The 20459-nt window shown below is 53.2% G+C and overlaps 1 protein-coding gene across 2 annotated transcripts in view; it reads left to right on the top strand.

The window, feature by feature from the left end:
* Positions 1–20459, top strand: part of TECR (trans-2,3-enoyl-CoA reductase) — a 28112-nt gene that overhangs the window by 246 nt on the left and 7407 nt on the right. The window contains exon 1 of one of the 2 annotated variants that reach the window (XM_027084999.1): positions 14514–18871. The exons of the other annotated variant lie outside the window; for it this stretch is intronic. Coding sequence (XP_026940800.1) covers positions 18821–18871 — 51 coding nt within the window. The 5' untranslated portion in view covers positions 14514–18820. Of the gene's footprint in view, positions 1–14513; positions 18872–20459 lie in introns of those variants that run through there. 2 annotated transcript variants of the gene reach the window in all.

Below are 20459 nucleotides of genomic sequence, written 5' to 3' on the forward strand. Positions count from 1 at the left end.
CGCAGGCGCAGTAGGCGCGCGTTGTGCCCCGGGGCCACTCGTAAATCGCAGTGCGCATATGCGGGGGAGGTACTTCTAATTCTGCAACCCAGGCTGTTTTGGGGTTGCCTTTTCTTGGGGTCTCTGCAGGACTTGGGAAGCTTACAGGTTCCTTGTAGCTCCCCCCGCGGGATGAGTTGCAGACTTTGGCAGGGGAGGAGCGAGGGTGTGAAACCCTTGCTTCCAGTCTGAGGGTGTCTTGCACAAACCTTGCACCCTGCCTCTGCTTCGGGCTTTGGAAGGGGCTTTGCAATCAGCCCAGAGAGGCTTGATCTTTGGATCCCTTCCTCGCCCGGGACGTCTCCCTGAGCGGCTTAGGCGGTGAAGGTGTAGCTCCAGTGCTGGCTCCCGCCGACCAGCAAAGCTGATCTTTGTTTTCTGTTAATATAAGAGATCATCTCAGTCAACCCCTGCGTGTCAGCGAGGAGAAATCTCACACCCATAACCAGTCTTGAAGTCTAGGTCTTCTGACTCCTAACTCGGGCCTCTTTCCCTTAAAACGAAGTGTTCTGATGCACTTACCAACCTAGCTGATAATATAATGTTAATAATTTAATTAATTATTGCTGCCTTATAAGTAACATTAAATAATAAACTAATTTATTATTAAATTAATAAGGATAATTTGAAGAGTGCTTACTTTTGTGCTCGTGAGATTCTGTTACGTTGTTTTCTTATCTTCACACCCCTGTGAGGTAGGAGACTATTAATTATTCTTGTTTTTGTAGATGGAGAAACAGTCTCAGAGATGTCAGATGACTTGCTCAAAGGTCCTGAGCTAGTAAATGCAGAACAGAGAGAGAAACTCAGGACTCCAGAGTCTCAGTTGCTAACCACTATGCCATGCTGGTCCCCAAATGAAAATGAGCAGGTTGAGAGGTTTCTTGGTTTTTTTTTTTTCCCCTCCCCAATTAAAGAAATTGTGGTAAAATACACATAAAATTTACCTTAACCATTTTTTTTTTTTTTTTTTGCGGTACGCGGGCCTCTCACTGCTGTGGCCTCTCCCATTGCGGAGCACAGGCTTCGGACGCGCAGGCTCAGCGGCCATGGCTCACGGGCCCAGCCGCTCCGCGGCATGTGGGATCTTCCCGGACCAGGGCACGAACTCGTGTCCCCTGCATCAGCAGGCGGACTCTCAACCACTGCGCTACCAGGGAAGCCCTACCTTAACCATTTTTAAAAGTACAGTTCAGTGGCATTAAGTACATTCACATTGTTGTGCAGCCATCACCACCATCCATTTCCAGAACTCTGTTCTTTTCATCTTGCATAACTGAAACTCTGTACTCGTTAAACACTAACCCCCTTTCTCTTCTCTGCCCAGCCTCTGGCAACTGTCATTCTACTTTCTGCCTCTGTGAATTTGATCATGTTAGGTGGCTCATGTAAGTACAAGGAGAGATTTCTTGTTTTTATTCACCAGTGGAATACCACTGTTTCTGCCCACCCCCTTTACTACTACTACGACTACTACTATTATTACTTTTGGCGGTAATTTACCCAGAATATTTTGAAACCTTTAACCCAGAAGTCCTTAGTCATTTTTGACATGGCTCAGAAATGAGGAGGTAGGATTCAATAATCTCATGCTTCATTCAACTTTATGATTATAGATTGAAGTTCTTCTAATAAAGTTCTCCTAATACAGTTTTCCCTCTCAAAACCTCTGTGCAACCCTGGAGAAAAAGCCACATTCACTTTGAAAGATGCACGATGGAAGATACGTGTGGTCTTTTACAAAATGGAGTTAGTTTTGCTAGTTGGCAGGCAGATAAAGTAGGCCCCAGAGGACCCTTGGGGTGGGCACTTTTGTTCCGGGAAGCTGGGCACAGCCTGAGGCCCATGGCTTGGACTGGAGGACATGCTCTAATTTACTCAAACCCTTTCCCTCCCAGAAGGAGGGAGGGGCTTCAAACCCACTGTTCAAAGTGACCTTGGAGAAAGAAAATAAAATTGTTAATTTGCTGTGTTCTCTGTTATCATTCTCTGCTAACATTTGCCCAGTAAGCACTGAGGTCATAGCTACAGAGTTTCTGTACAGGAGGAGCAGTGGTCTCCCAGCCCAGTTTGCACGGCATGCCGATCCGCTTTTTCTTTTAAAAATTATTATTGGGGTATAGTTGTTTTACAATGTTGTGTTAAGGCCGATCAGCGCTGGATGTTTGTTGCAGACTAATAAAAATAGAGATTCTTTCCCTCACATTTAACAGTTTGAGAAAAAGGTGTCAATTATCCATAGCAAAGAATGTATTTCTGTTGGGGACTAAGTCCATCCTTCCACCCCCAAGCGACCCCCTATTCACTGAGTGATTAACACCCACCAGAAAGACCTTTTTGACTCTGAGAGAGACCTTGGAGATTATGACGTGTAATTTACAAGCGATAGAGATGCTGCTCAGAAAGGTGCAGGACTTGCTCAGTGACACAGTGAGTTAGTGAGGGTTGATATCTGACGTTTTTGGCAGGTAGGGTTCCAGCCGGTAGGGAGATGGGCTGCTGCTGTGATGACAGTTTGCTGACACTGCCATTCTCCCTTCTATGGTCTTGAGAGGACGATGTGTCCCTTCAGTGGCCTAACTGAGACAAAGCAGGTAGAACAGGTGACTCTCGGGCTTTGGCTGAAGCAGTTCCTCGGAAGGCAGAGCAGGCCTTGGGATTGTCTTGGGATCAGAGCAACGTCGATTAGGGAACTGCTTATCCGAGGCTATAGGGTTTTTTTTTTTTTTTTTTAATTTTGTTTTGCCATTGCAGATGAGAGGTCAAAGTGATGATCCCAGTGGCAGCTCAAAAATAGTTGCTATATCTTGTGAGTCTGTTAATTCCTGGAATGATCAGTCCCTCTCAGCCTTCTTGGGCCCAGGTCACTGCCCATTTCCCACAGCTGGGTTCCCGGAGGCAAGGCAGCCTCATCCTCGCGTGGTCCCCACTGCCCCATTTAGGATCTCCCACCCCCTCCCCCCCAAAAAAAGGGTAGCTCTATTGGTTCTCATCTTGTGAATAATCCTCGACCAATACGGTTCTTGCTTCAGTTTTCTCCACAGGAGTAAGTACGCGAAAGTTCTGGAAGCAAGAGTTCTGGTCAAGAGGCAATTGTTTAGAGCCGGAAAACTGGGTGGAAGGTGAAGATTAAGGAGAACGTAGACTCATGTGTAATGGCGCCATAGGTGCATGGGCTTTGGACAGGCCTGGCGCTGCCACTCACTAAATAATTGTGACCCAGCGCAGGTTACTTAATCTCTCTGAGCTCCTTGGAGCAAAATCTGTTTAATTGTGACAGCAAAGGCCAGCAATAAAGAACATTATGAAATTGCTGGAAATATATCCTCAAGGGGTATGCATAAAAGGAGAGGTGCTACATGTAGCTCTGGTTCATTTATTTTAACTGTTGTGCACGATTCCATTATATGAAAAACAATCTAGTTTGATTTCCTGGTCCTTTAATAAATCTCCGAACATCCTGTAGAGTGGAAGAAAAGCAAATAGCAAAAGATTTTATAAATTTAAAAAACATGCCAAATGAGACTTATGTGTGTTGTTTATGGACATATACCTAATTAAAGGATAAATTGTAATATGAGATGAGAAATGTATGGGAATTACACAGTAGTTAGAGGAACCGTTGCTTGGGTAGAGATGGAGGGGGAGGAAAAGGCATAGGGAAGGTTTCGGCTATTTTTTTTTTTTTTTAAGGGAATCTGCTGTAAATAGAGTAAAATATAAATATCTGTTTAACCTGGGAGGTGGCATCCTAAGTGTCTGTTGTTTCCTATACTTTTTTCTTCTGAATTCTTGTGTCCTTCTGAAGTAGAAGGTGAGGGATAATTTGGGTTCTTTTGACCATCAAACGCTGTTTTAATATGCTGGTCTCTGACTTTTGCACTTAAATTTGGTGCCTGTTTGTAGGAAAGTGTTGTGCTCTGAGATGGGACTTGTTTGATCTCTCACTCACACCTTTCTGCAGGCTGCATCCAACAGGCCTTCAGAAAACGCTTTTGGGATTGATTTTGCGTTTGCAGGCAGGATGGGAGCCCAGTTATGATCCCCCTCTTTCTGGGTTACTTTTTGTTGCTGGATAATAATATCAGCGACAGGGCACACTTCTCATGTCCTTCCAAAAACCCTGAGAGGTGGGTATGCCTTGTCTCTTCGTTTTGTGGATAAAGAACCAGAGGCTCAGAATGGTGAAGGAACTTGTCCAAGATTACAGCATAGCGGAGACAGGATCCAGACCCAGGTCTGTCTGATTCCTCATCCGTAGAAGAGCCAGAGCCGCGGCATTGCTGGTGATGCTGGCAGTGCTGGTAATAACAGCGACCAGAGTTTATTGAGTCCTGTGAACACCTGATCCGGTGGGCACCAGTGTTAACTTCTACTTTACAGGTAAGGAAACTGAGGCTCAGAGAAGTCGGTTAAGTTGCTCAAGGTCACAGAGCCAGGAAGCAGTGGAGCTGGGCCTTGGCCTCCAGTTTGCCTGACTGCAGTGGCGGGGCCTGGGTGGAGGAGGTGGGCGGGAGAAGCTGAGTGCTGGGTGTGGCTGGGCGGGTGCAAGGCAGGGCAGCTGTTAGAGCCCACTGGTGGGGCACTGGGGTGCGGACGGGGAACCCTGAGCCTAGCGGAGCCTCTTGAATAACTGGTTCCTGTGGAGTGAAAAAGGTGGAGGGTTGACAGCCCTGCGTGGAGGGGTGGGGACTGTGCTCCCCAAAGACTACCTGTCTTGTTAACGCAGTTGAGTTTGTTTGGGAAACCCTGTACTTTCACTGACAGTCTTGGCTGGATGAGGATGAGAAAAGCCCGAGACCTTGGGCTGGTTGGTCAAGTTCAGGTGAGGTCTTAACACCCTCTTGCTGATATCGACAGTGGCAGCTGAGGATGTTTTAATAACCTGGGCACAGCCAGAGCATCATGATGAAAGTCACTACTGATACAGTGCTCACTCTAAGTGCTTTTTATCAATTAACTCATTTACCCCTCACAGTAAACGTATGAAGTTGGTACTATTCTTATCCCTATTTGTTTTTAATTTTAAATTTATTTTTGGCTGCATTGGGTCTTCTTGCTGCACGTGGGCTTTCTCTAGTTGCGGCGAGTGGGGGCTGCTCTTCGTTTCGGCGCGCAGGCTTCTCATTGCGGTGGCTTCTCTTGTTGCGGGGCACAGGCTCTAGGCACGCGGGCTCAGTAGTCGTGGCTCGCAGGCTCTAGAGCGCAGGCTTCAGTAAGCACAGGCTTAGTTGCTCCCTGGCATGTGGGATCTTCCCAGACCAGGGATCGAACCGGTGTCCCCTGCATTGGCAGGCGGATTCTTAACAACTGCACCACCAGGGAAAGTCCTCTTATCCCTATTTGACAGACGGGGAAACCAGGGCCCAGAGGAGCGAAGAGATGTACCCCAGGTCACACAGCTAGTGAGCGGCAGAGCCTGGGTTCTACTAGATTCAAAGTGGGCTTCACTGTGGGTTGGCCCAGGCATTCATGCCCTGAGGAAGGAATGATGTGTGGCCGAGTGGCCGTGGCCTTTGCAAGCCACTGGGTCTGCTCTCGGGACGGTTTCTTAACTGTCTTGGGACAGTTCAGTTTTCTCATCCATGAAGCCAGGATAAAGACACCTGTCTCGGAGGGCCACTGAGGAGAGTGAAGTGCCCAGCACGCTTCCTGGTCCATAGTCAAGGGATAAATCATTAGGCGGATAAGGATAAATGGTTAGGTGGATAAAGACAGATCTGCATCAGTGATGCCACCTGAAATGCTTTCTGCATGTGTCCTTTTTTATTTAAAATTTTTTAAATTAATTAATTTATTTTATTTTTAGCTGCGTTGGGTCTTCATTGCTGCGTGTGGGCTTCCTCTAATTGGGGCTACTCTTTGTTGCGGTGTGCGGGCTTCTCATTGTGGTGGCTTCTCTTGTTGCAGAGCACGGGCTCTAGGCGCATGGGCTTCGGTAGTTGTGGAGCACAGGCTCAGTAGTTGTAGCCCGCGGGCTCTAGAGCATAGGCTCAGTAGTTGTGGTGCATGGGCTTATTTGCTCCGCGGCATGTGGGATCTTCTTGGACCAGGGCTCAAACCCGTGTCCTGTGCATTGGCAGGTGGATTCTTAACCCCTGAGCCACCAGGGAAGCCCTGCATGTGGCCTGTTTTGAACGCATCATGACTTGTCAGTGAACAAGGCCCATGGAGCTGGATTCTTGCTAAACAGTATGCCCAGAAGATGGAGGAAGAAGCCCAGATGCCAAAGATCCTTTCTGATATAACATCACGTACACTAAAGTCACATTTTGGGATGATCTGCTCCGTTCTCCTCTATGGGACGACCCTCAGTGAGGTCAAAGCCCAGTCAGAACCCACCTTTTTCTTTTCTGTATTTTGGCTGTGCTGCACAGTGTGCGGGATGGTTCCTCAACCAGAGATTGAACCCGGGCCTCCGCAGTGAGAGTGCCGAATCCTAATCACTAAGCCACCAGGGAACTCCCCAGAACCCACTTTTTAACTTTTGTGACAAAGAACCATTCCAAGAGGCAGGTGCTCACAGTGGGCCTGGCCTTCTGATGCCTGTCACAGCCTTCGTACTCACAAGTGCACCACTTCTGTTCTTGCCCCTCCTGGCTGTGTTCCCCACCCAGCAGCAGCCAGAGGGTCTCTACCGTGTAGCGCGGAGGATCTTAGCACTCCCCGCCTGAAAACACTCCCCTCAGAGTCTTCTGGTCCTCCTCTACCCCCTGCTGTGCTCACTCATTGGTGTACTGCTTTTGTCTCAAATATCTACATCCACATCCCTGCCCTGTGCATAGGCTCTTCCCTCAGCCAGAAATGATCTTCCCTCTGTTTTTTCCCATGCCTGCTCCCTTCTTGTTTTTTTGTCTTTTTAAAAAAATATATTTATTTATTTATTATTTTTGGCTGCACTGGGTCTTATTTGTGGCACGTGGGATCTTCCATTGCGGTGCGCGGGCTCTTCATTGCAGTGAGTGCGCTTCTCTCTAGTTGTGGCACATGGGCTCCAGAGTGTGCGGGCTCAGTAGTTGCGGCGTGCAGGCTTAGTTGCCCCGTGGCATGCGGGATCTTAGTTCCCTGACCAAGGATCGAACCCGCGCCCCCTGCATTGGAAGGCGGATTCTCAACCACTGGACCACAAGGGACGTCCCTGCTCCCTTCTTGTTATTGAGAGCCCAGCTTCAGCGTCTTTCAGAGAGGCCTTCCCTGACCATCCTGTCTGGAGTGTGACCCCTGCACTCTGTTCCTCTCCTCTGGCCCTCCTTGGGCTGTGGTTGTGTTTTCATTTGGGAACTTGATGGTCTTTCTACCCCGACAGATTCTGAGCTCCCTGAGGGCAGGGGCTCTTGGTGTCTTGTTCCTGCAGCTTCCGAATGGGTAGATGAATGCGTCTTCTCCCTGCGGTCAGGCTCACAGGGAGTAGTAGAAGGGTGAGTGGGGGCCTGCTGCAGGGACCTGGGTGAGTCCAGTGTTGCATGTGTTGGGCTCAGGTGGCCCCGTGTGACCTGTCCTTAGTGGTCCCAACCTAGGGAAGTTGGCTTTACGGGGTGGTCGTAAGCCCTGGGTCCACCCTGGCCACAAGTGTCTTGTTCCCTGTTGTCCCCCTCCTTCTGGAACCTGGGCATGCTGAGACGGGAGCCTCCAAGACTGCACGTGGGCCTGCCCGTCCTTGTTGCACAGGTCGCTGGCAGGTTCTGCTGGTCTGGACACTCCTCCGTGGTGGACTCTGCTCACCTGTTTTCCAGTTCATCGTCTATTTATTAGTTCATTCCTTCCAACATATATATATATATATGTATATGTATATATATATATATATTTTTTTTCCTCTATACCTGTCATACGCCAGGAATACTGGGCTGAACGAACCACAGCCTCTCCCCTCAGGGTGTCTTCATCTAAGCTGAGGCCTGAAAGAGGAGGTCTTCTGGGAAGGGATGAGAACAGCTTGTGCAGAGGCCTGGAGGCCAGACTCCGTGGTTGTCCCACGTCTAGAGATGAGGCTGGCCAGGCAAGCCTTTGTAGACACCCAGACACCTGTGGACTTTGTCCCAACGGTGATGGAAGTTTCTTTTTCCTGTTGATTTTACCTAAAAGTTTAACTTTCAGAGGGCAGTTTATTGCTAAGTCCTTGGGGGGGGGGCCCCTCCCACTATGGTGTGTGTTATGTAAACATGAGGGAGAGTTCTCATTACGGACAAGGGCGCTGTGGGTGGTGTTTGGGGCTCACCCCCCCACCCCACCCCCCACGCCCAGTCCCACGGTTCCTTAGAGATGGGCCACGAGCGTCTCCCAGCCATCTGGGGGATAAAGGGCCTCTCAGTAGCTCGTGGGGATTGGCAGGCTGGCACAGCCCTGTCCCTGCCCGAACCAGGCTCTTATGTAAGCAGAAGTCATGGGCCATTCAGGCAGCCCGGGAGACTGCAGGGTTTGTGCCATCTCCCAGGGCCTTCTGAATTCTTTTTTTTCCCTCTTTAAAAGGACCAGGGAGCACTGGCTGGGGACAATGCCGGTTGTGAGGGAACTGGGCCTGAGGGAACGGTGCCTGTCCTCAGGGTGGGAGTGGATCTCTCAAGTTGGCGGGGAGGGCAGTTTAACCCTAGCATTTGGGGCTTTATAGAGCAGCAGGAAGCAGGCTGAACTTGAGGGGGTCCAAGAGCTGCAGCTTGCAGTCTTGTGAGGAGAAGCTGTCTCCCAGGACACCTCAAGAAGCTAACTCAGAAGGAGAAGGGTGGGTTGGGGGAGTTGCCGAATTGACGCTTCTCAGGAGGTGGGGTTGAGGGAGCATGTCTCTTTGTGCGTGAGGGTAATAGCAGAATTCTTGGGGCGATATGTAGAGTCTGAAACAGTGTATTGTTGAATCCTCTCCACTGCAGAGAATCAAGTCTCACGGAATCTCCTGGCTGGAGGTGGGATCCACAGAGGACGGGCTGGGGTCGAGGCCGGGGAAATCCCAGTGCTGGGACAGTTTCTGGAGAGGTGGCTGTCCTCGTCCTGTCAGCGAATCCCGTCATTCAGGTCTCAGCTCGAATATCGCCTCCTCTGAAGGTCTCCTTCTGACCCACCCAGGCCACACTTGTCAGCCCTCCTGTTTCGGTTCTCCGCGTAGCACTTAGCACCTTCTGATAGCTGTTTGTGTGAGGTTCTCCTCTGTCACCCTGACGTGGATCTAGTGACTGTGTGTTTGCCTGTTAAGAGACCTACACATACAGGCAGGGCGGGCTCACGCAGTCAGTTAGGCACATCGTCCGTGCCCGCACAAAAGGCACCGCAGCCCAACGAGCAGGAGGGTCCCAGGAGGGTGCCTCACGCTTTTGGGGTGCCTGGCCGTTCCCTGGAACCCATGGGTTTGGCCGTGAGCATGTGTAGCTCTGGTGCGTTAGTGTGGGCTTCTGCTCATCTTTCGGTACTTTGGAATTTGGCCACTTTTTTCCCCCCATTTTTGACCCAGAGTTACTTGAACCCTGAGTTTTCATGTAAGGATGAGATGGGGATCCTGCAGGAAGCGCCGACCACGACCGACAGGCCCCAGTAATATCTCCCGCCCGGCTCATCCAGGCGCCATCTGAGAAGCGGGCCCGGGAGCTGTGCACATTCTGAACACCACATCCTGGCTCACCTGGGGCCCCTGGATGGTACCATTTCCAGTCTCTCCAACTGGGCCTGGAAACCTGCACCAGGAGAAAGCACGGGGAAGGGTGCTTTCCCTTTCTTCCCCGTGAAGAAAGCACGGGGAAGGGTGTCTTTGTGAAGATGCCGGGACTCACTTCCCCTTACTTCACTTCCCTGTCTCTGCCAGAGCCAGTAGAGCCGAGCGAGCTGAGACCTGTGGGGCTGGGAGAGGCTCGGAAGGCCTTGGCCTGTGGAGACAACCAAGGTGCCTCCTACACCCCTCTCTCAACAGCTGCAGCGGAGTATTTTCTCTTAAACTACCTTACCCTTTATAGACGTGGCTAGGCCTGTTACATATTCCAGAAACCCTGCCTTCCTCTGCCAAAATCCTCTTTCACTTGTTACTACTCTCCTCTCTTTGTCCCAAGATGTGCATGCATTTTTTTCCCTTTGGCATTTTCATGTTCCTTAAGTTGGGATACATCTTACGATTTGTGTCTACCTATTTATTTAAAATTTATTTATTTTCGTCTGCATTGGGTCTTCGTTGCTGCGCGCGGGCTTTCTCTGGTGGCCGTGAGCGGGGGCTACTCTTTGTTGCGGTGCGTGGGCTTCTCATTGCGGTGGCTTCTCTTGTTGCGGAACAAGGGCTCTAGGCACGTGGGCTTCAGTAGTTGTGGCACGTGGGCTCAGTAGTTGTGGCTCACGAGCTCTAGAGCTCACGCTCAGTAGTTGTGGCGCACGAGCTTAGTTTCTCTGCGGCATGTGGGATCTTCCCAGACCAGGGATTGAACCCGTGTCCCCTGCATTGGCGGGCAGATTCTTAACCACTGCACCACCAGGGAAGTCCCTCTACCTATTTATTTTATGTTGACATATGTGTCGTCCTCCCCCCCCCCCCACAAATGGCAGCTTGTTTTAAATCAGTGGCACTTTAGATCTAGGAATTAGGGTGTCTTTTTCACTGCTTGCCACCTTCATGCTCTAATCAAAGCCATCAGGGTCTCAGGCCTGCCGTCTCTGCTTCCATGTTTGTCCTCAGCAGCGAGAGGGCTCCTTCTCAAACCAGACCCCGTTGTGGCACTCCAGCAACTTCCCATCCCTGGACGCTCAAACCCAAAGTACTTGTCTTGGCCTCCACTCCAGCTTCCTCCACAGCTGCGTGCCCTCAAGTACGCTGTGCTCCAGTCTTTTGATGTTCCTGAGCCCTGCCGAGCTCTGTGCTGCCTCAGGCCTTTTGCACTTTCCTCGGGCAGCCTCACGCTGGCTCAAATCGCATTTCCTTAGAGAGGCCTTTCCTGACCACCTCCTGTGGCCCTCTGGGCTCCCTGCCCAGCTCTTTTCTTCCAGCAACTGGTACACCCTGACCTCATGTTACATAACAGATTCTTTGCCCATGTTCCCCTTGAGCGTGAGCAGGCCCAGTCGGGGCTTGGCTATTGTATCCCAGCACCTGGATCACCGCCCAGCATGCTGCTGTCACACCTAGGTCTTTCTGTTCATCATCGAGCCCAGCCCCCTAGCACAGGCCTGGCATATCAAGGGCTCGGTTTGCTCAGCAGATGAAGAACAGGAACTTCTCAGTCAGCAGAAAAGGCTCTTGGGGGGGTTCCAGATGACCTCCACATGTGGTTGAGTCCTTTGCAGGTCTCTGTGTAGCAAGCACGTCCTAGCTCTCCTTGGGCACCGGACACTGTTTCCAGGGCTCTGTGAGTTCCCGGGCCTGGGCCCGGCGTCTCCGAGGAGCACAGGGAACAGGATTGCCCTGCAGTAGGTGGCCGCAGCCATCCTTGGGTAGAGCCCTCTGGCTCATGTACTAGAAGGTCTGATGGGCTTGCTCAGAGCTCCTCTGGGCCATGTAGAGCCTTGGAAGACGGGCGGCGCCTGGGCCTGAGACTGGACTGGGAGGTGGGGTCTGGGTCTCCCACCCTGACTGGGTAATGCCTGCCACGCTGTATGCTCTTGGGGACCTGCATGGGGGTGAGCAAGTAAGCAACACCAGGCCTTGGGGACCAGGTCCCAAGTCACTGCTTTCAGAAAAACAGTGGAGTGGTGCCTAATGGGCTAGTCAGCTGGAAGATCCTCACAGATATTTTTGATACTAGATCACTGTGAGACTTTGGGCCAGTAACTGGGAAGGAGTTCCCAGAATTGGGATTTTTTTTTTTTTTCTTTAACAAAACTCTGTCCATCCTCATCTGCTTATTTATGTGAACTGGGTTTCTTAGTGTTTACTTTAAAAAAAAAGAAAATAAAGAAATGTCAGAATAAAAGCTGTAGCTCATTCTAGCAATAAGAAATATTCGCCTTGGCTACATGAACTAATTGCGAAAAAGGGCGCTTCCATCCCACTGAGAGAGGCAGTGCCAATAACTTACTGTTTATGGTTAATGTTTAGTAACAGTTGTTGATGATTTATGATTTATGTTTATGATGTATGTTTAGCAGATATCGTAATGATAACTCATCCTGAAGGATGTTCTCTTTACACGTAGAGCCTTAGGTCCTGAAAATGTTTTTAAGAAATTTAATTTCAATTTGAGGAATAGGTAGGATGCTCAGTAATAACCTTCAGTCACAAGCGTGTATTTGGATACAATTCCATGGGGGAGGGGAACAGGAACAGAATTCAACTTCAAGGCAAAAAAGGAGCAAATATTAAAGAGCTTGTTTATAGCTTTTTCCTTTTAAAGGAAATGATGGTAGGTATGATATTACTCAAGTATTTAGGCTCTGGTGAGATTTAACAGAGCCCCGTAAATGTTGGCATAAAATTTCCAATATCTGCAGTTGGCCAGAAGTGACATCTTTTGCAACTATTCAAGCTCAGGTAAAAAATATTAGGTGTCGGGCTTCCCTGGTGGCGCAGTGGTTGAGAGTCCGCCTGCCGATGCAGGGGACACGGGTTCGTGCCCCGGTCCGGGAGGATCCCACGTGCCGCGGAGCGGCTGGGCCCGTGAGCCATGGCCGCTGAGACTGTGTGTCCGGAGCCTGTGCTCCGCAACGGGAGAGGCCACAACAGTGAGAGGCCCGCGTACCGCAAAAAAAACAACAACAAAAAAACCCCACAAAATATTAGGTGTCAACTTAAGAATCTTTTTTGGGGGGGGGGACATGCAATTTGCAAAATTATTTTAGGGATACATGACCAAAAAGCATTCGAAGAGCGCTGAGTTTGCTCGCTTACAGATGTTTTCATGTGATCCCAGGGAGGAGGGGTGGTGTTTTTCAGTGAGCTGGATCTCTTTGGGAATGTTCAATGGGCATTTCAGACTCAACATTGTCCAAAACTGAGGCTGGATTCCCCACCACCAACCTGTGCTGCCCCCCAACCCCTGCTGGTGAATGGCAGTTCCAGTCTTCTCGTCACCAGGCCCCCGGCTGTTTGACTCAGCTCTTTCCCTCACACCTCATGTCCAGCAGTCAGCAAGTCCTGTACCTCTGCCTTCAGAATACATGTGGCATACAACCACTTCTCATCGGTACTGCTGCCATCACCCGGCCCGGGCCAGGGACTGGCAGGCTTTACCCGTGAAGGGCCACATGATGAATATCTTAGGCTTTGCAGGCCATACAATCTCTGTGACAGCTTCTCAACTCTGCCGCTGTCACAAAAGCAGCCCTAGACAATACGTCAACCAGTGAGCGTGACCGTGTTCCAATGCAACTTTGTTTGTGGGTGCTGAAATTTGAATTTTGTATGATTCCTATGTGCCATAAAATAGGCTTCCGATTTTTTCCAACTGTTTAAAAATGTAAAAACCATCTTAGCTTGTACAAAAACAGGTGGTGGCCCAGATTGGGCCTGTAGGCCACAGTTTGCTGACCCCTTGGTCTAAGCCATCCTTTATCTTGATAACATCTTTTTCTAAAATAAATAAATAAATTTATTTATTTATTTATGGCTGCGTTGGGTCTTCGTTGCTGTGTGCGGGCTTTTCTCTAGTTGCGGCGAGCGGGGGCTACTCTTCGTTGCAGTGCACGGGCTTCTCATTGTGGTGGCTTCTCTTGTTGCGGAGCACGGGCTCTAGGAGTGCAGGCTTCAGTAGTTGTGGCGCACGGGCTTAGTTGCTCCGTGGCATGTGGGATCGTCCCAGACCAGGGCTCGAACCCGTGTCTTCTGCATTGACAGGTGGATTCTCAACCACTGTGCCACCAGGGAAGCCCCTATCTTGATAACTTGTTATTGGTGTTCCTGCTTCCATCCTTATTCCCCTATAGTCCAGAGGGATCCTTTAAGAACCCAAGCCAGGTCACATCCCTCCTCTGCCCAGAACCCTCTGTGGCTCCCACCTCACTCAGAGTAGAAGCCACAGTCCTCACCTGGCCCAGGAGACCCTGTATGACCCATCGCCTCCCTGCCCTCACCTCCTTTCTTCCTACCCACCCTGCCCCCAGCCACAGGGGCCTCGGCTCTGTTGCTTGAGCACACCAAGCATGCTGCACCTCAGGGCCTTTGCACAGGCCATTCCTCTGCCTACATGCTCTCAGATCTCTCAACTGCCCTTTCCTTAATTAACTGCCTTCAGGGCTTGGCTCAACATCCCCTCAGGGAGGCCTTTCTTTTTTTTTTTTTTTTTTTTTTTGCGGTACGCGGGCCTCTCACTGCCGTGGCCTCTCCCGTTGCGGAGCACAGGCTCCAAACGTGCAGGCTCAGCGGCCATGGCTCACGGGCCCAGCCGCTCTGCGGCATGTGGGATCCTCCCGGACCGGGGCACGAACCCGCATCCCCTGCATCGGCAGGCGGACTCTCAACCACTGCGCCACCAGGGAAGCCCGAGGGAGGCCTTTCTTGACTACTTTACACGAAGCTGCCAGCTCCCTTCACCTGTCCCTCCCTGTCCCCTTTTCCTGATTTGTTTTCCCCATGGCACATATCGTGTGTGACTATTTTATTGTCTTTGTTCCCTGTGAAAATGTCAGTTCCATATGGGCAAGGCTTTTTTTCTCTCCTTCCAGGGCCGAACCCCCAGAGTCCTTCCCAGTGCCTGGCATGTAGCAGGTATTCAGTCACTGTTTATGCAGTGAATGAGTGAGCCTCAGTGTCCTCACCTGGAGAAGGGGATTCATAGGAAAGGAGATAATTTGTGTCGAGGACTTGCCTCCCTGCCTGCACATTGTGAGCGTGCAGGAGGTGGTAGCTGCTGCTGCGGGTAGAAGGCTGGCCACCTGGGTCCCATGCAAGCGGCACTCCCCCGGTGTAGACTGACCTGCCTGCTGCAACCTGGGCTGGGCGTGCTGGGCGCGTAGGTCGGCCTGGATGAGCGCCTTCTGCCGCTCCGGTCAGCCTGTGTCCGCAGAGGTCAGCCTCACCACCTCTTCCAGCTTTGACAGTGCCTTCCTGCCCAGAGATGGAGAGAGACCGGATGTGGTCACCAACCTTGACCCGGCCAGGGGTGCAGGGGTGCAGATCTGGGCCATCTTCCGGGGGTCTGGGGCTAGGGGCAGCCCTGGAGGAAGAGCGTTCAGTTCTAAGGAGCAAAAGCAGGCAGGGCCCTGCCCCTGGAGCTTGTAACTCATGTGTCCTCGGGGCTCCTGAGCCTTGGCTGCCTCGTCTGTAAAGTGGGGTGTCAATGCAAACCTAGCAGGCCAGCGTGAGCTGGGGGAGGCTGGCTGCTGGCACCCTGCTGGCTGGTGCTGGGGAAGGGAGCAGGGACGGGGTACAGAGCGACCAAGGGGGTTGGCTGAGGCTCCGCTGGAAGGGTCTGGGAGGGCACGTCAGTCAGTGTCCGTCAGCTGTGGTAAGGGTTTTGGGCATCATCGAAAGGGCAGGACCCTGTTTGAGGAAGGCAGTCCGGGTTGAGTTGGCCGCCTCCATCTGTCACCTGGGAGCTTTTGAAGCTGTGGATGCCTGGCCCTCCATCAGAGATCCCGATCTCCTTGTCTGAGTTGTCCAGGCCAGGGCTCTTCCGGTGGGTTTCATAAGCAGGCAGGGTTCAGGACCACTAGGCGGGGTTCTTAGCCACATTCGCCACGGGAATCATCTCTGTCAGGTCCTCTTACAAACATTCCCATTTACCAGATGGAGGAGACAGGGCTCAGGCAGGGGGGTTGGTCTGACTTCGGCCTCTGCAGCACCGCCTCTCGCTCAGTGTTGGGGGAGCCCCCCCACCCCTATGGCACTGGTTTTCCAGGCTCCTTGGTGGCTTTAGCCTGGGGCAGGAAACCATGCAGGAAGTGTCGAGAGAGCTGCTAATCTTGCCTGAGCCCCTCTGGGTGGTAGCGGGGTGACAGGCCTTTCGCCCTTGGTATGGCCTGACTCTGCTGGGGCCAAGGGAGGCTGGGGCCCGGGGGCAAGCAGGCTCAGCCTCCCAAGGGCGCTCCTTGTGGAGGTGACATGTTCTGCATTGTCCAGACCTCTGGAGACTAGGTGTGCCGGAGTCGTAATGTCAGCAGGGAAGCGGGGAGGAGGGGGCTGCCTTCCAGATAACTGGGTCCAGGGTTTGTTCCTCCTTGTTTTCTGTTAGCATTTGGCCCTGTTCTCCAGAGTGGAGGAGGTATTGCTTTGTGACGCTGAGCAGTGAGAGACTTTGGGCCCAGCTAGGCGGGGTCGGTGCTGGCTCTGGTACTTCCTTGGGCTACGTGCCTTGGGCAAGGGCCCCCTGGTTTCCGAGCCCTGGTTTTCTGAGCCACCTAACTGGGGTCACAGTCCTTAGCTTACAGGCGCAGGTGAGGCTAGGTGAGTTGTGCAGGTAAAGGTCTTAGCACAGTTCTTGGCCCAAAGTAAGCATCTGATAGACGATACTAGTGACGGCACTTCCAATGGAATAGGCCCTTGCAGCCCAGCTCTGTCCAGGACAGCGCCCCCTGGAGGCCCCAGAGGCCGGTAACTGCCCAGGGAGGTGTGTGGGCTGTGGGCACCAGCAAACAGCTGGTCAAAGAGCATGGCCCTCTCAGGCCCAAGACCCAGAGTCCTGCTGTGTTGGCCCAGCATCTCCTTCATCTTGGGCCTCCTGTGGTCACAGCAACCAGCCGGGGCACCTGAGCACCCAAAGAATGTCTTTCAAGGCTGGATGCTACTGGGCTGCCTGGGGCTCTGCCAGCTTCTCCTGGCCCCGGATCCCAGAGCCTAGGGACATTGGCATTCAGACCCTGCCACTTCTCCTCTGGCTACCAGGGGTGGGAGGCAGGAGCCGGCTGGTTGAGGACCTGGGAGTGGGTGGTCAGTCTCTCTCTTGCCCCTTCTCCCCTGGGCAACATTCCCCCACCCCCTAACCACTGTGGCACCTCAGGGAGGCTGTGCAATTCCCCCAGGAGAAATGGGGTCATGAGTGAGGCCACTGGGGAAGGAGGTATTTCTGGCCCAGCAGGTGTGGCCTGTGCTGGTGTCCTGGCAGGTCTTCTCAGCTGCCCTGGCAAGAGGAGTGTGACTTCGATATTTCTGGAAAGTGGAAGGGAGAGGGAGCTGAAAGTGCTGAGCCGCGGAGTGTAGGTGAACATGCTCAAGCCTCTGCATTTGTGAAGCAGCTGAGCCAGTCTGGCATGTGCTGCTCAAGGCCAGGCCTCCGTCCTCTCGTGCCCCGTGTGGGCGCTCTGGGGGCCGAGAGTGCCCGGGTCGGCCGGCTGACGGACCTGTTGGGCCCTCTGCATCTTTGCCTGGAGTTCTAGGTTGCACTGAGCAGGGCTTGTACCCTCAGCTAGGCCTCTTGTGCCCTCGCCTCGGGAGATGTCACCCACCGGAGCCCACACTCCCCTGCAGGCACTCACTGGGTTGTGCCAGGCTGCCCAGCACAAGGCATCCCGGTTGAAGAGCCCTTTTCTGGCAGGCAGACCCCGTGGGGTCCCAGCGAGCCTGCTCTAGGCAGGGTGCGCTGTACTGCACCCTCTCTGCGTGGGGGCCTCTGCGGGGCGTGCTGGCTGGGGGTGCAGCCCCAGAGGCCGGTGTGTGGTGGGGGTCTGGGCTCAGGAGTTGACTGCTGCGTGAGCTGCATGCACTCCTCACCCCTTGGAACTCAGCTTCCCCATCTGTGAAATGGAGTTAATGGCTCCAGCTCCCTCGGCTGCCGTGGGGATTGAAAGGAGAGGGTGAGGAGAGGCATTTGGGAAGCAGCTGCAGTTCTAACCCATACCCATTGGGCAGGTTCCATCTTAGGACGCACGGAAGCGGGAGGTGGTGAGGGTGACCAGGAGTCCAAGCTGACTCTCAGGCCTGTGCCCGCCCCTGTCCCAGGCCCGGGGGTGTAGACTCTGCCATGAGGCCACTGCGTCTCGTTTACAGGTGGGAGGGGCCTGAGGAACACTGGGCCTGGCTGTGTTTATGAAAATGGGGAAACTGAAGCTTGAGAGTGGCCCAGGCTCCTGGCTTGGGAGGCTTTCTGGGCACTGGTGCCTGGGCCCCGGGTGCCCCGCCTGTGCAGCAGCTCCCACAGGGGAGAGCAGCAGTTGCAGACTTCCAGCCTGGGCTCAGGCGGTGCCTACCCTTCCTGCCGCCCTCCTACTTGGTGCTTCTCCCTTCTGAGGCTCAGGTCAGAACCTCAGACCCACCCCTGCCCCCTATCCCCACATCCAAACCATCAGCACATCTTGTCACTTCCATCTTCATAGTCTGTCCACTTCTCACCCACTCCATGGCCATCTCCCTACTCCTGCCCTCATCATTGCTTCTGCCCTGGTCTCCCATTTCCCACGGGGCTGCCTAGGAACAGCTGAGTCAGGTCACATCCTTCCTCTGCTCAAGAACCCTCCATGGCTCCCACCTCACTCAGCGTAAAAGCCAGAGTCCTCCCTGTGGCCCACAATCCCCTGCAAGATCTGCCCCATCACTTCCCTGTTTGTGTCTTCCTGCTCTCCCCCTCCACACTCTGCTCCTGCCACAGTGGTCTGCTGCTTAAACATGCCAGGCACAGTCCAGTCTCAGGGCCTTTGCAGTGGCTGTTCCCTCTGCCTGGAACGCATTTCCCCTGGATGTATGCATGACTTGTTCCCTCAGTTCCACTGGCCTTTTTAGATGCCCCTTCCTCAGGGAGGTCTTCCTTGACCGCTCTGTCTAAAACGGCCATACTCCCCCACCCCACCCCTGCCACCTTTCTCTTTTTGTCTCCACAGCTCTTGGTGCAAAACATGCCACTATTTATTGTGTGTCCCTACCCACCCCCAGCCCACGCCTGGAATGCAGCTTCTGTGAAGGCAGGGGTTTGTTCACTGCAGTGCCCAGGGGAAGAGGGGAGGCAGGAAAGGATGAATGCATGAAGGAAGGAGCGTGAGGCAGTGGCTCCCCGAGGCCTCTTGGCTGGTGAGTGGCAGAGCCAGAGTTAGTGTTCACTCTCTTGCTCCCATCCTGCACCAGATGTGCCCGGTTCATTCACCTGGAGCTCCAGCTGCTGTGCACACCCTTGCAGCTGGTGGGAGCAGAGGCCGCGGCCACAAGGGGGCAGTGGAGAGCGGGGCAGTCTCGGCGGCTGCCGCCCCGGCTGTGGCGGTGATGAACTACAGTAGGGACGCTCGCCACAGCCCAGCCTCTGCCATCCGCACGTGTCTTGCTATTGTTAGGGTTCAGGCTCACTGTCATCAACTCCTTGCATCACCTCTCTGACCTTGGTGTGGTTGGGCCCCTTCATGATCGTGGTGAGGACTTGGGGAGGAGGAGGGGCCTGGCTCCCTGTGCGTCTGCCACTTCTATTTCGCTAGTATCGGTCTGATAACATTTATTCTTTATAAGAATTATCCTAGACTGGACATGTTTGTGTACTTTCTCAGGGAGGCCTTCCCTGACCACTCTGTCTAAAATGGCCATCCTCCCAACTCCTGACCCCCCCGCCCCCCGTTCTCTGTTTTTCCCCACAATTCTTGGTGCAGAACGTGCCGCTGTTCTCTGTTACGGCACCCCCGGGCACTAGCACCCCCCACCCCGGACCTCACACAGACCAGAATGGTGGTGGTTATTATGTGTAAATCTTACAGTGACCCTGTGAGATAGAAGGTGGGGGCAGCCCACTTTGTAGATAAGGAAATGGAGGCTCAGAGAGGTTGGGTTACTCGTCCAGGGCCACAGAGCCAGGAAATAGGTGAGTCTTTTTGACCTCAGAGCCTCCTTGTGAGGGGCCGCTGTGCCTGTGTTGCTGCCGCCTCCAAGGGCCCAGGGTGTGTGGAGCCTGTCAGTGTGGAGCCCCTTCTGTGTTGGGGATGCTGGTGAAGAGAGACAGGGTTCCCTAGAAGCCAGAGCTGGCCTACCAGAGACCCTTTCCGTTGGTGAGCAGTGCCCCGCTCCTTGGAGGAGGGTCTGGCAGCCAGAATGCTGGGCTGCACAGGGTCACCGGAGCTGGGTGGGTGTGTCTGCAGGCCTCACAGAGGCTTCCCTGGAGCGAGGCCGCCGGCCCAGGCTAGGGAAAGCCCTCCTGCAGCAGCTCCTGCACTGGGGCGCCCACCTCTGCTCTGGGGTCTGGTGTGGTGGGCAGGCCCCCATCCCCCCAAGTGTGGTGAAGGAGGAGTGAGGGAAAGGCCTTGGCTCAGAGGGTGGTGGGGTGGGGGCTTTGAGGCAAGGTGCCTCCCGCAGGTGCTTATGGAGAAGAGCTCCTCGCCAGGCTCTGTCCTGGGTGCTGGGAAGTGACTGAGGACGGGACAGTCCCTGCCCTCTGGAGCTGACCATCCAGTGGGAGGCAGACGGTAAATGTCTGGGTTGCTATTTTAAGTTGACAGTCAGGAAGGGCCTCACTGACGAGGTTAGGGAGGAGCCCTGCGGGGTCTGGGGGAGAGCGATTCAGGCAGTGAGAACAGCATGTGCAAAGGCCCTTAGCCTCTCCTACTCTTTTTTTTTTTGCGGTACGCGGGCCTCTCACTGTTGTGGCCTCTCCCGTTGCGGAGCACAGCCTCCGGACACGCGG

Source organism: Aethalodelphis obliquidens, unplaced genomic scaffold, assembly GCF_003676395.1.
Source record: "Aethalodelphis obliquidens isolate GAN/ISIS:26980383/991018 unplaced genomic scaffold, ASM367639v1 scaffold53, whole genome shotgun sequence".
In the NCBI taxonomy this organism is placed as follows: domain Eukaryota; kingdom Metazoa; phylum Chordata; class Mammalia; order Artiodactyla; family Delphinidae; genus Aethalodelphis; species Aethalodelphis obliquidens.